This window comes from Archocentrus centrarchus, chromosome 12, assembly GCF_007364275.1.
Source record: "Archocentrus centrarchus isolate MPI-CPG fArcCen1 chromosome 12, fArcCen1, whole genome shotgun sequence".
NCBI lineage: Eukaryota > Metazoa > Chordata > Actinopteri > Cichliformes > Cichlidae > Archocentrus > Archocentrus centrarchus.
Window position 1 is genome coordinate 259,181 of NC_044357.1, and position 14,994 is coordinate 274,174.

General features: G+C 39.6%; 1 protein-coding gene across 2 annotated transcripts in view; it reads left to right on the forward strand.

Moving 5' to 3' along the window:
* Positions 1-14,994, forward strand: part of dennd1a (DENN/MADD domain containing 1A) — a 55,974-nt gene that overhangs the window by 22,297 nt on the left and 18,683 nt on the right. For both annotated transcript variants that reach the window (XM_030742309.1, XM_030742310.1), the window contains exons 7-16: positions 1,184-1,264; positions 1,567-1,620; positions 3,337-3,447; positions 7,722-7,822; positions 8,209-8,254; positions 8,354-8,455; positions 8,574-8,699; positions 11,165-11,266; positions 11,425-11,512; positions 11,754-11,794. In XM_030742309.1, coding sequence (XP_030598169.1) covers positions 1,184-1,264; positions 1,567-1,620; positions 3,337-3,447; positions 7,722-7,822; positions 8,209-8,254; positions 8,354-8,455; positions 8,574-8,699; positions 11,165-11,266; positions 11,425-11,512; positions 11,754-11,794 — 852 coding nt within the window. The remainder of the gene's footprint in view (positions 1-1,183; positions 1,265-1,566; positions 1,621-3,336; positions 3,448-7,721; positions 7,823-8,208; positions 8,255-8,353; positions 8,456-8,573; positions 8,700-11,164; positions 11,267-11,424; positions 11,513-11,753; positions 11,795-14,994) is intronic.

Sequence of the window (14,994 nt, forward strand, 5' to 3'; positions counted from 1 at the left end):
TCATTATACAACGAATTATATAACCTCATTCCATCATAATATAACGAAATTGCGTTCAGAACAACCATTCAAAGAAAAACATACAAGACTAACATAGGGAGATGGGTGTCCGCAGTCAGTGCCACTACTGGCGCCGTCGGTACAATCAGTCCCCAGAAAAAGGAAACAAACACACATCATGGGGTAATTAAGTTAAAAAAAATTCACCTGGTACGGTGCTCAAGATGAACACCGTACCAGGTGAGACGAGACGGAGACGAGACAGTTCGCTGATAGTGATGGAAGTTCAGCAGCGGCCGTGGTACACCAGATCCAGCTCACACAAATCACAGAGAGGGCTGAGGGGAAGAGCGTGCATCACACATTGTCTCGGAGAGATATGATTACCAGCCCCAAGGCCGGCTAGGGAGCCGAATTCCTGATAATGCAGATGTTGTTTTGGAACAGGCTGCTTGTTTTTTCCAACAGCCTTCAGTTTCACTGGGGAACCCATTCAGTAAAATTCAGTAATCCAAATTCATTAGTTACCGTCCTCGCTGTGCAGGAACCGGTCTTTATCTCCAGATCTAATCCCTTCCACCTTCGAGCATGTACTCAGCTGGACTACGCATCCAACTTGCGGCTCAGGTTCAACAGGTTTTGAGTCTGTACAGCTCTGCACAGCCCATCCATCTAGCTATGCAGCCTTGGCAAATGTCAAACTGCTGCCCAGATTTTCTTAATTTCCCGGTAAATCAGGTATCCTCCAAGCCCAAACAGAAGAAATCCATTTACCAAGTAGCCAAATATGTATACGTCTTCCACGTCCTCAACCGCAGAGCTGAGGGGCGCACAGGTCTCCACGAGCTCCAAGAATTGATGACGTCGACCGGGTCTGTTCCACTCAGACACGCAGGCTCCCCTTTCCCCGATCTCATAGTGGAGAAAATTCGATCAATGGTGTTTAGGGCACAGTTTGCCAGATCCATGTTGCTTCTTAATCTTATTCTTATTTGGTCAGTGTGTAAGAGATGCTTATACAGCAAGCAGGAGAAATAGGTAGGGCAGGGAGGCAGGAGAGTGAGAGAATGTGACCATCCCCGTCAGAGAGCAGCTGTATTACAGCTACAAAAATACAGCTACATGTAGCTGTATTTTTGTGATATTTTTTTTTCTTTTTTTCTGAGACTTATTTTTATTGTAGGAAAGACAGTGGCAGGAGCTCCTGGTGTCACTACATACACTGCCCATCCCTGAGCCTGGAGTCCCTATTCACCTTGGTGTGGTGAGTCTGACTCAACTCATTACATGAAACTGAGCTCATATTACACTGGAAAATCCACAATACCTTTTCTCCATACAGAAGGAATATAATAATCTGATAACTGAATCACCCTTATAAAAAGCTCTAAAGTGAAATTAAATCAATTTTTTTAGCTTTCAAGTGTGAACGTCTCCTGCATTGCTAGACCATGTGTTATTATGCATCATCATGCAGCCATCAGTAGAGGAAACGCTGCTTAGATTTTCCACGTTCTTTATGCACACTGTGATGCACTCATATGCTTGTTGTTTGTTTCTCTCCAGCATTCCTTTTTCACTGTGCCTGACACAAGGGAACTTCCCAGCATACCTGAGAATGTGAGTGTTTTATTTAATATTGGGAATAACCAAGTTCAATCTCAAAGCTGCTTTACATTTTGTCAAAGAGAAACCCAGTGTTTTGACAGCTGACTTGTATGTCAACCAGGACTTTGAAATTAGAGAATTTAGACAGACTTTCAGAAGGGTAGTGAAATATTAGGGGTGGGACTCGATTAAAAAAATTAATCTAATTAATTAGAAGCTTTGTAATTAATTAATCGAAATTAATCACATTTTAATCGCATTTCAATATTTGACATGAGAAATATTAATTTAAGTTTGGTTGCTGAGTGAATCAATATACATAAGCTTAAACTTCAAAATTTTGTTTATTTTCCCACCAGTCTACTACACAGACCAACGAAGGGTGGAAGTGCTCCTGTGATAAGCAAACTCCTGAAATTAAAGTTAAGCATCATAACTGGATAGTTTTAGTCAACATTAATGTCTCACTTAATATAGTTGGAAATTAATCATTCGCTCAGCTGTATTCCTTGATGTTGAAATGTGTTATGCTTATTTTAACAGCTTATTTTGAATAAAAGATTTAAAATTAAACCACAAAAAGGAGCAAACCAGCTGCTTTTACACAGCTGTGCTTCGCACTCACGTTGCTAGGCGACATGAGCTACGCAGAAGTGAGGGCAGGTGACGCTGATATGAAGGCTAGCCGCTCACTTCCGGCCTTTGTGGTGTTCGTGGGCTGCGAAAGACGTGGGCCGGGTCCTTCGCAGGATTCGTCCCCTAATTTGGACATTGTGCGTCGATATAATCTGTATGCCGGGAACTCGTGCACTGAGAAACGTTCCACGGTGCAAAGTGCGATTAAAATGCATTAAAATTTTTAACGCGTTAATTTCCCCGTAATTAATTAATCGAAATTAACGCGTTAAAGTCCCAGTCCCTAATATAAATATATATATATATATATATATATATATATATATATACACACACATCCTTCGAGAAGCAAGCAACCATTTGACAGCAATCTTGAAATAGCTCAATGGGCACTTATTGTAACACATTCACATTCATTACAGTTATACGTCACAGTGATCAATGAAATTAAAAAGCACATTTAATTTCATTGATCACTGTGACATATAACTGGATTAAAGACTCTAAACTGATATTCAAAAAAGCCTGCTGACTTTACCTCAAATTATGTTTAAAAAAATTCCTAAAAGTTAATTAAACATCTACCATCATTTTTATTGTTACAAAATTCTCCCATAGATCCTGAGTGTTGTCTCTATTTGATAGTGTCCCAAATACATTTTTGTTCGCGCTGAAGCAGTGCTTTCCATCCTCAAGCCAATTTAGAAAGTCAGCTATGTGCTGTCATCACTTGTAATTAAATAAACAAAAAAGTGTAATTTGACTGCAGTTGCAGTGATGATGTAATGAAATCTCTCAGCATCAGCACAGTGCAGGTCAGCAGCTGTGAGACGCAAACACAAGCTTGCGATTAGTCAGACAGCTTACTGTGTATAACAAGTGCTTAAACAATGCACCAAAACATGTACATTATGTAGTTATCATGACTGCCATATGGCAAACATGTCTCTCTTCATTGTTGTTTTGCATTTGTCAAATGAAATACACAATATGGAGTTTCATAAATTGAGCTTATGCTTACTGGTCTTTACTGTCACAAATAACTCGCTCTTTTTTTCTCTCTCTCTCTCTTATTTTGTTTGACCCTTGCAGAGAAACCTAACAGAGTACTTTGTAGCAGTAGATGTCAATAACATGCTTCATCTGTACGCTAGTATGCTTTATGAACGTCGAATCCTCATCTGCTGTAGCAAACTTAGCACTGTAAGTAGAGTCCACTTTCTCTTTCTTCTCTCTTCTACAGCTCAGTCTATTTGGGCATTGAATATTTCCTTAATTTGTCAATTTGCTAATGAACATTAAAAAACAAGCTTTCTTCAAACTGTCATTTTGAAACATTTCACCCCACATTTGTGTTTAAAACACTGGTAGTAAACAGACAAGTTTTGTTACTTACTGATATAGTAAAAATAATGTGCTAGGTGATCAAATGAATACACATCTAAAGTTCTCTTTTGTTTTACTTTGTTTCTTTTACTTTCCACTTTCACCTTATTTGTTCTCTCTGACATCCAGCCATTTTTAATGTAGTCAGAGTTTTTTACATTTTCCCATTTATTCCTGTTGTCCCATTGTCTACCATTTCAGCTACCTGAAAGCTATAGGTAGCTAACAAGGAAAACAAAAGCACTATTCTCCTTTTCCTCTTTCTCCTCAAATGTGAGAAAAAAGTTCCCACTTAACTGCCTTAGAGTTAACTGTAGAATTTTTTCATACTATGAAAAGTTTCTCAGTTACAGCCTTCAAAGTACATAGGCGTAGGACACAGTCCATCCATCCCCCCTTTTTTTTTCTTTAATTTTCAATTTGTATTGAAATGATTTTCTAAACAAGTGTACATCCAAAACATTTACACATTTTTTTTTAACACCAACCATGAGGAGTTGTGCACACAATTCGTACATGTCTTGTACAAAACTACTTTGCTATCCTCTGTTACACATCCTATCCCAACACTTCCAAAACAAAAATAGGTCTTTTTGTCCATTCTCTCCTCCCAATCTTCTCACTGAATATTACCTACATCCGAACTATTTACATTCTGTAGCACTATAAGGGTTCCCCCAAACCCAAACTATTATTTAACAAAATCTGATCTCAACGGTGATATAAAATCCAACCAATTTTTCCAATAATTTGTAAATTTGCCATATTCTAATCTAATGTAAAAAGTCAGCCTTTCCATCATATAAATATTATGCGTTACATCAACCCAATTTTCCCATTTAGGAACTTCTGTCTTCAGCCAGTTAGTTCCTAGTGATGGCTTTTTTACCTGCTGCCGACATAATATATTTATCAGCAGAACTTGTTAACCAGTCCATCCCTCTTCCCATGTACAGAACTTCAAATGTAAATGGAATGCTCACCTTCAACACTTTATCTATACAGTTCTTTAATTCCTGCCAATATGGTGTTAGGTTGGGGCAATCCCAGAAAACGTGGTAGTGATTAGCTTTACTCTCACCGCATTTCCTCCAGCATCTTGTATATTGGTATTTTCTTTGTGCTGGTATAATGAAATATCTTACAATATTCTTCCAGCTATACTCTCTCCATGATATGGAACAAGAGGTTTTCCACTGTTGCCCACATATCTCTTCCCAGTTCTCCTCTGACAGCCTGCAGTTAGCCTCTTTTTCCCATTTCATTTTTATGTATATTGTATTACTACCTTTCAAATTTTCCAAACCTGTGTGCAATTTAGAAACAACACCCCCCCCCCATACACACACACACACACACACACACACACACACACACACACACACACACACACACACACACATTTGAATTATTTGCTAGAATAAACATCTTAATTATCCCTGAATCCAACTTGCCTAAATTAATCTTTTTCAATAGTTCCTCAGTATAATGCCTCACTTATAAGTATCTAAAGAAATCCTTATTATTTAAACCATATTTGTTCTTTATTTCCTCAAAGCTTTGTACAGTATTTTCCTTAACCACCTCCCAGAATATCTTCGGACCTCTTTCCCATTTGCTGAAAGTTTTGTCTGATACATTGGCCTTAAAATCTGATTCATATGCAATCCAACTAAGTACTCTACTTTGCTCTGCCAACCCATATTTTGATTTAATCTTATTCTATTTGTCAAGAGATAAACCCAACCATGGGTTTGACTCCTCCCTAATGTGTATTCTCAATTTGCTATCATTTTTTATCCATCTATCCCCCCTTTTTTAACTGATTTTTCAACTCGGGGTCACTGGGGGACAGATATATCCCAGCTTTCATTGGCCAAAGAAAGATGAAAGACAATATTACAGGTTTTCAGCCTCTGTGCTAAAATGTGAGGCTGGTTACAATTAAAAGCAGATTAAAAGTCAATGAATAACAGTCACACCAAGGTCTTGGCACTCTCCAGGTGTGACATGGTCATATTTAGTAAAGTGCTAATAGCATCATCCACCCCCTACCAGACCTATAGGCAAACTGTAAGGGGTCCAGATTAGCCTGAACTACAGTAAACAGTGCTTCCTTTACAGTTCTTTTTAATGATTTCATAACAAATGAAGTGAGTGAAACTGGTCTGTAGTCATTTAGTGAGCTTGGAGCGTTAACTTTGGGTACAGGAACGATCGGTGAGTCCTTCCAAATGTGAGGGACACTGTGGAGCTGTAGGGATGCTGAAATAAATAAAACAAAAAAAATATCCCCCAACTGCTTAAGGATCCAACCTCCAACCCCATCAGGACCAGGACTCTTCCTTTCTTTTATGTCACAAAAAAGTTTTGCAACTTTGTTCCTGTTTACCTTACTTATAATCTGGCTAAAATCTGAATTATCATTAAAAAAGAACATAATTCCTAAAAAATTCCAGCTCATCACTAAAATCATTGACATTAAAAAAAATCATAAAAATTATTTAATTCAGCTGACAGCTCAGCGTCAGGTTTGCCCCTGAGGGAAACTAAAACACTTGATTTCAACCCCATAATGGACTTCACTGCTTCCCAAGCAGGCTGAGATTTACCCGCTGTGAGCACGCACTCAACTTTGTCCTTGTAATTTTTCTTGAAAATTTTACTTTCCTTTTCCACTTGCTTTTGTAATTTTTTGCACTGGATTTTATCACCTAGTTTGAAACTAATATTACGTGGGTTAATGGCCCTCTTAAGAGATTTGGAGACCCATGGCTAATTGTTTGGATAAACAACAATACACTTCCGAGGAATAATCAGCTTTTCACATAACTTAATGTAGGCAGACACAGTCTTTGTGAGTGTATCCAAATCTTTGTAAGAACTTGTAAAAACATTCCAGTCTGTGAGGCTGTAACAGTCCTGGAGGATATTGCCTGCACTGCTAAAACAAAACAGAATGTTCAAATAACCAAACTGGGAGAATAGTCTCTGGAAAAGTGTGCCTTCCTCAATAAAGTGTTTTCCAGGACTGACAGTTTTCTTTTTTAAGCAACATCCTTTTTAAAAAAAAAACAAAAAAACGAAGGGAAGCAATAACCAATGTTGTTTGCAGTGTTGGGGTTGTTACAGGAAAAAAGTAATTATTGCACCCTGCTCGTTACTTTTGTTAAAAGTAATGCAGTATGATACGTTACAAAGTTACTTACTCAATGGTGAAAATAATTTGTTTCACTACTGGTTGCATTACTTTTGCTTTACTCTTTTAACATGAACTTAAATGTATTGTTTACCAAAATAAACTCAGCTGCATTAGCAGTATAATGATGAGATTTCTGTCCTAGACACAGTTTGGACTTTAATCACGCTTTTGTTCTTTTGTGTAAAAAAAAAAAAAAAAAAAAGTCCATGTCTCCACTCCTCAAAAGTTGCAGACTGTCCCACCATTTTCCTTATGCCTGCACGTAAACTGAAATCAGGTGATTAACACGCAGGAAGAAAAATGCATGTTTGATTTTTTTCTTTTCTTTCCCTCTTTCTACCTCTTATGAAGATAACTGAAGAACCTTTCTCGTGCAAGTAACAATTGTAACTGTAATGTTATTACTGAATTATTACTGATTTGAGTACAGTAACTGTAATATTTTTGCAACGTAATATGTTACTTTGAAACATGTTACAACCATCACTGGTTGTTTCCCATGAGATTAGTGAATCATAGATTTGTGCATATGCACTATTTGTGATCAAAACCGAATGTGATTGTACAAAAGTGCAATGAATGAGTAAGAGGACACCACACTTACTAATAATAACAAAGAAGTCAATGTTTGTAAACTCATGTTTGGCTCATTTCACATTTTCTGTCCCTGACACACGCTAGTTTGACAGCATTGAATCATATTGCAGTTATTTAAAAAGATGTGTAAAATCTTGAACAATAGTGTTTTTACATTTGAATATATTTTATTACGTATAATGCAATATTAATGGATTTCATTGTTGAATTGTATTTTAAATACCTTTTGAGATAATATCATACAGTGAGCAGTAATGAGACAGCTCATTTTGTATTTGGTATGTGTCCACAGTTAACAGCTTGTGTCCATGGGTCTGCAGCCATGTTATATCCAATGCACTGGCAACATGTTTACATTCCCGTCTTGCCTCAGCATCTTTTAGACTACTGCTGGTGAGTGCACTGACCATCATCTACATTTCAGATTCTCTACCTGGTAACACATGGATACCAAAGGCCATAACACACACATCCTATCTGCAGACTAAAGTCTAACCAAGTGTATTTCATATTTTAATTGACTCTCAACTTCCTCTGTTGTCCTGATAAAGTCAAATTATCTTGATATCAGCAAAAGAAATTTAACATTCACTGCACACTGTTCCTGGAGCTGAATGAGTGGAATTTACCGAGTATGTCCAGGACAACTGTTTCTTCCACCCAAAAATATCTTGTGGAAATGCCTGCCAACTAGACTGAAGAGCTGTGTTCAGATTACACAGCCCAGCTATTAGCTGATTTATAGCTATTTACCTGGCTTCTTTTGTTCTCACCCTCAGTGCCCCGATGCCCTACCTCATTGGAGTCCACTCTAGCCTGATGGAGGTAGGTACTGACTGGTTGTTTGGTTTGTCACGTCTGTACAGTGATTTTGAGTCTTCAGTCAACTGGTGTTATGCCATGTGTTCTCTCTGCTGCTTGTAGAAAGTTCGAGGGATGGCTTTGGATGATGTGGTGGTCCTGAATGTAGACACAAACATGCTTGAAAGCCCCTATGATGACCTTCAGAGCCTTCCCAATGATGTGGTGAGGAACTACAGGACAGCTAATGACAACTGTCCAGTTGGAAAACATACCAGTTACATAAAATAGAGTCACCATTCAAGTTGAAAGTGTATTCTAATGACTAGACTTTGTCCCAAAGGTTTCTTCTTTGAAAAGTCGACTGAAGAAGGTTTCAACAACAACAGGAGATGGTGTGGCTCGAGCTTTCCTCAAGAGTCAGGCAGCTCTGTTTGGCAACTACCGAAATGCCCTGCAAATTGAGCCGGTCAGTGCATGAAGTAGATCCCAACAATGATTGGAGCAAATAAATATTACTTGAAGCATTCAAATTGCTCCAATCTAAACTGCTAACTGAAAATTTCGATATTATATAATTGTTTTATATAAATTTATATGACTTTTTAGATGGAACTGGAATTGTACATTTACATGTGATTTTTAAATCTAATTATTCAGCTAAACCCTCATAAGGACAAAATGCAGGTGACAGAAACTGCAGTTAAATAAACTTCTTCATTATAACTTTTAACTGAAATATTGTTTGACCTGATTTATTTACTGAATCTGTGAACACATTTCAAAATGAAATGTTCATAACACAAAAAATAAAAAGTGAAATTAAAAATTGGTCAGTATATTGAATTTGCAGCTCACTGACAGCACCAATTCATGCAGTACTTCCTTAGCATTAGCTTTGGGGGCTATTTACGTTGCTCAAAATATTACAGGAGCACTTTGATAACAGATCAGATATGGACTGGATATTGTGTTATTAATGAAAAGATGCCACATCATTTGATGGAAATGAAAATTCTCAACCTACAGAGGGCTGAAATACCTCAAAAATCAAAGTGAAATGATGCGGCAGGCTAGTCCATTTAGCTGAAATATTGTTGCAGCAACTCAAAATGATACTCAGTAGATTATATGGCACCCAAGTGCTTATATGTTTACCTGACAATGTTGGGGCATGCACTTAATGAAATGATGGTGTCCTGGGGGATCTCCTCCCATATCTGGGCCAGGGTGTCATTGAGCTCCTGGACTGTATGAGTTGCAACCTGGCAAAGTCAGATGGACCAAAATATAGTGTCCCAGAGGTGTTCTATTGGATTAAGGTCTGGCTAGCATTGGGGCTTTTCAATTCCTTCATTCTCCAGGAACTGTCTGCCTACTCTTGTCACATGAGGCCAGGCAGAAATTAAGCTAGGACCCACTGCACCAGCATAGGGTTTGACAATGCCCCCCCCCCCCCCCCCCCCCCCCCCCATCAAACCTGTCATGCAGAATTATGTTACAGGCAGCATAACATTCTCCACAGCTTCTCCAGACCCTTTCATGTCTATCACATGTGCTCAGGGTGAACCTGCTTTCATCTGTGAAAAGAACAGGGCATCAGGGGTGGACCTTCTACTTGTGGAACTTCATGGCAAATGCCATTCAGGCTCCATGGTGCCAGGAAGTGAGCACAGGGCCCACTAGAGGACTTCGATCCTCCAGGCCACCCTCATGATTGTTTGGTGAGAGACATTCACACCAGTGGCCTGGTGGAGGTCATTTTGTAGGGCTCTTGCAGTGCTCATCCTTTTCCTCCTTGTACAAAGGAGCCGATACCAGTCCTGCTGATGGGTTGTCCAACTACAGTCGTCCCTCGTTATATCACGGTTCACTTATTGCGGCTCCACTGCATCACAGATTTTTTAAAAAAAATATTACTAATTCTGTTCCGCGGAGTTTTCACTATATTGCAGGATTTTGCGGTATATAGGTCTTACTGTAACACATAACTATGTTCATCACTCGGACGAAGAGATCAGTTACGCCTACGCCAATAGTGGAAATAGAAGTTACTCTTCAGAAAAGATGAGGAGGGAAAAAATGTTGCTTTAGGGGTTTGTCTCATTGTTGTCCCTCTAGTGAACCTGTTGTTAATTTCATTAACACCAAAGCAGGTGAAACTGATTGACAACCCCTTCCGTTATTTAACTGACCGAATCATTATCCCAGAAGTTTAACTGACTTGATGTGATGCTCTGATTAAGAAGTGTTTCTTTAAGTTTTTTTGAGCAGTGTATAACAATGATAATAATAAAAATGGTAAGGAAGGTAAATTGCCATGACAAAGAAGAGGTCCAATGGGAGGTTGTTACCCACAATATATGTTTGATGAGTCAGACTAATGTCCACTAATAGTTCTGCCTTGAAAATCTGTCAAGGCGGAAGCTGGCCTTAGTCTCTTGTTACATAACTCTACAAAGTCAGTGTTGTTACAGCTGGATTTTAGGTTGCAACAAAGAATGGAGTTCCATTGCCAGATAAGAGATAACAAATGTTTAAACTTAACAGGAATAAATATATGTCTAAATTAGTGACAGTGGTTGTTATTTCACAGCAGAAAGAGATTTTGACTATTCTCAGATCTGTTTCATTTAATTGATCCTGGAAAATTAGAATGGAATAATTTAACTTTTAACACATGGTCCAGAGGTGGGTGGTGGGGGGGTTTATTAGTGTATATGTTAAACAGATTATTTTCTTTCTACTTGTATGTGCTTTTTAATTTTATTTTGGCCTCTTTGCATCTTTATGCAAGACACTCTTATGAATGTGGTTGCATGAAAAAGAGAGTTTACACATGACTATGCAGTTGTGGAAACTTTTTTTTTTCACATCCCTTCGTTATACAGTATTGTACAGTACTGTGACAGTTGGTGTTTTTCTTCATTTTAGGAGGAACGCATAACATTTAATGAAGAAGCCTTTGTAAACCATCGTTCTAGTGCCATGAGACAGTTCCTTCAGAATGCCATTCAGCTGCAGCTCTTCAAACAGGTATTTGCACACTGTGCCTAACCCCAACCACTAGAACTGCCCTAACCTAAAATGGTTAAAATATCTTAATAGTGTTAGTGTAAAGATAAAATTGGACTGTACAAAGTCAACAAACCCTTCCTCTTGCAGTCTCATGCATTTTGTGCTTTGACCTGTAGTTCATTGATGGCCGCTTAGACCTGCTGAACTCAGGCGAGGGTTTCAGTGACCTCTTTGAGGAGGAAATCAACATGAGTGAATATGCAGGTAAGACTTTAAACCAAAATTATCAGGCTTCTTGCTTTACATTAACCTTCTCAGATTTGCTAAGTTACAACATGAGCTATGGATGTCAGGCTATACAACAAGGTGGGAGCACAGTGTACTACTGTTCACTGGTAAGCTGTTTATGCGCTGTAATAGGATTTTTAATATGAAATTTCCTCATTTAGTGTCCAGTATTCCTACTACTTGATACTAACTGTTTATTTTGGTTTCTCTCCAATAGGCAGTGACAAAAACTACCACCAGTGGTTGTTCACTGTGAAGGTGAGCTCAAATGAAGACTAAGATTAAGCTTCAACCTTTCATTTGATAAAGCTTGTAGGTTTTGCTGCTATAGGCTCAGGCTGCTGAGGGTTGCCTCTGCTTGAGCCTGGTTTAAAAAGGAGTTCTTCCTCCCCTTGTATCTAACATTAGCAGCAATAACCTGAAGTAATGTCTCACCCTGCTCCTCATTTGCATCTACTTACCAGTTAAATACCGCCTTTCTTCTTTGTCTCCCCTAATCACTGCCATCATTCACTCCTTCCTCTCCACTGGCTTGGCTCCCTCACCAATTAAATGTGCACCTGTAACTCTTGTCCTTAAGAAACCCAGTGCCAGTAATTTCAGTATTTTCCATCCTATTTCTAACCTCCCATTTTTGTCCAAAATACTTGAAAAAATAGTTGCATCTCAGGTTCATACTTACCTATCTGACAGTAACCTCTATGAACAGTTCCAATCAAGCTTTCACCCCCTCCACAGCACAAAAACGGCCCAGGTAAAGATAACAAATGACCTTCTAAATCTAACTGACTCCACCAGCCCAGCCTCCACCCTCCCATCTTCCTCCCCATCTTCAAAAAATACAATCCTGGTTTTTCGTCCAATTTTCTCAAACTCAATAGTGACAAAACTGAGGTCTGCCTTGTTGGCTCTAAATCCACTATATCAACTGTTGAAACATTACCATTGACAACTGCACTGTTTCTCCCTCGCTTCAGGTCAAGAGCCTGGGTATAATTCTGGACAGCACTTTATTATTTCAAGCCCACGTTGATAATGTCACTCAGTCTGCTTTCTTTCAACGTCATAACATTAACCGGCTCTGTCCATCCCTCACACCCACCTGGTTCATGATTATTGTAATTCCCTGCTCTCTGGTCTCCCTAAAAATCTATCCACAAACTTCAACTGGTTCAGAATGCTTTGGCCCAAATCATCACCAAAACTCCCTCTACAGGTCACATCACTCCAATACTCCAATACTTCAGTCAGTCAGTCAGTCAGTCAGAATACTTTATTGATCCCAAAGGGAAATTACTACTGTTACAGCTGCAACCGTTTCATTTAAACGAGTAAACCTAAAACACAATAACATACACTAAAGGCATAAAAGTATAAAGACTAAAGAGATATTTTGACTATATACACATCTAAATCTATACACATATGAAAATTGTGAGTGCAAAAATTTTTAAATAGGTGTCATTATATATATATGCACAGTCCTTTTTTGTACAATGTATAAGTGTATGTACAATGTACAATGTATATAGTGTATGTACAATGTATATGGAAATTTAAACAATTTTATGTATAATTGAATACTGATAAATGAATGACACTGATGAACCACAATGTCACCTATTAAGGGAGGAGTTATAGAGTCTGATGGCCACAGGTAGAAATGACCTCCTGTGGCGCTCTGTGGTGCATTTTGGTGGGATGAGTCTTGCACTGAATGTGCTCCTGTGTCCCATCACTGTGTTGTAGAGTGGGTGGGAGCCATTGTTCATAATGGCCTGCAGCTTAGACAGCATCCTCCTCTCCGACACTGCGTTAAGCGAATCCAGCTCCACTCCCACCACATCACTGGCTTTGTGGATCAGTTTATTGAGTCTGTTGGCGTCTGCCGCCCTCAGTCTGCTGCCCCAGCATGCAACAGCATAGAGGATGGCACTCGCCACCACAGACTCATAGAAGATCCTGAGCATAGTCCGGCAGATGTTGAAGGACCTCAGGCGTCTCAGAAAATAGAGGCGACTTTGGCCCTTCCTGTATAGGGCATCAGTGTTCTTAGCCCAGTCCAGTTTGTTGTCAATGTGTACTCCCAGATATTTGTAGTCCTCAACGGTGTCCACACTGACCCCTCCGATGGACATAGGGGCCACCGGTGCCTTGTCTTTCCTCAAGTCCACCACCACTTCCTTTGTCTTTGTCACGTTGAGCTCTAGATGGTTCCGCTTGCACCATGTGACAAAGTCCTTCACTGTCCTCCTGTACTCATCCTCATCACCCCTGCTGATACATCCAACTATTGCAGAGTCATCAGAAAACTTTTGAAGATGGCAGGTCTCTGAGCAGTAGCTGAAGTCTGTGGTGTATAGGGTGAAGAGGAAGGGAGAGAGGACAGTCCCTTGTGGGGCTCCAGTGTTGCTAACTACTCTGTCAGACACACAGTGCTGCAGCCGTACATACTGTGGTCTGCCAGTCAGGTAGTCAACAATCCAGGACACAAGGGGGACATCTACCTGCATCGCTGTCAACTTATCACCCAGAAGAGCAGGCTGAATGGTGTTGAATGCACTTGAGAAGTCAAAGAACATGACCCTCACAGTGCTGGCCGGCTTATCCAGGTGAGCGTAGACTCGGTTTAGCAGGTAGATAATGGCATCCTCAACTCCCAGGCGGGGCTGGTAGGCGAACTGGAGGGGGTCCAGAAATGACTGGACAATGGGCCGGAGCTGATCCAGGACGAGCCTCTCCATGGTCTTCATTATGTGGGAAGTCAGTGCCACTGGCCTGTAATCCTTGACGTCACTGGGTCGCGTCATCTTCGGGACCGGAACGATGCAAGATGTCTTCCACATCACAGGGACCCTCTGAAGATCCAGGCTCATATTGAAGACATGGTGCAGTACTCATTGCCTTCATGTAAAAATTTATATCAACTACTTCGTTCCTCCACATCTGACTGAACATCTTCATATCAGCACACCCACTCGGTCCCTTAGGTCCTCCTTAGCCACCCACCTTACCATCCCACCAGCCTGTCTGATTACCATGGGATCCAGGGCCTTCAGCCGTGCTGTTCCCTGCCTCTGGAACTTCCTCCCTCCTGACCTCTGGAACATTGACTCTCTTCACATATTCAAAACCCAATTCAAAATCTATCTCTTTAAACTAGCATATTGTGTCTAAAATTCATAATATTACTGTTCACTGTTATTTTATTAGTGGATGGGTGAATCGCCACCTTATCATTAGGGATGGCACGATACCACTGTTACATTTCTTTTATATTTGGATATCTGCCAATACTGATACAAATCCAATCTTTTTAAAATTGTTTTTAAATGCCTGGATACATTTTACATAAGTCAACAGTCTCACACAACAATCACTCGATCAGTGAGAAGGTGATGTGTTGGCTTATGGTATGTTGCAAATTTCAGTAGGGCTGCTAATATCAGTTATTTTAG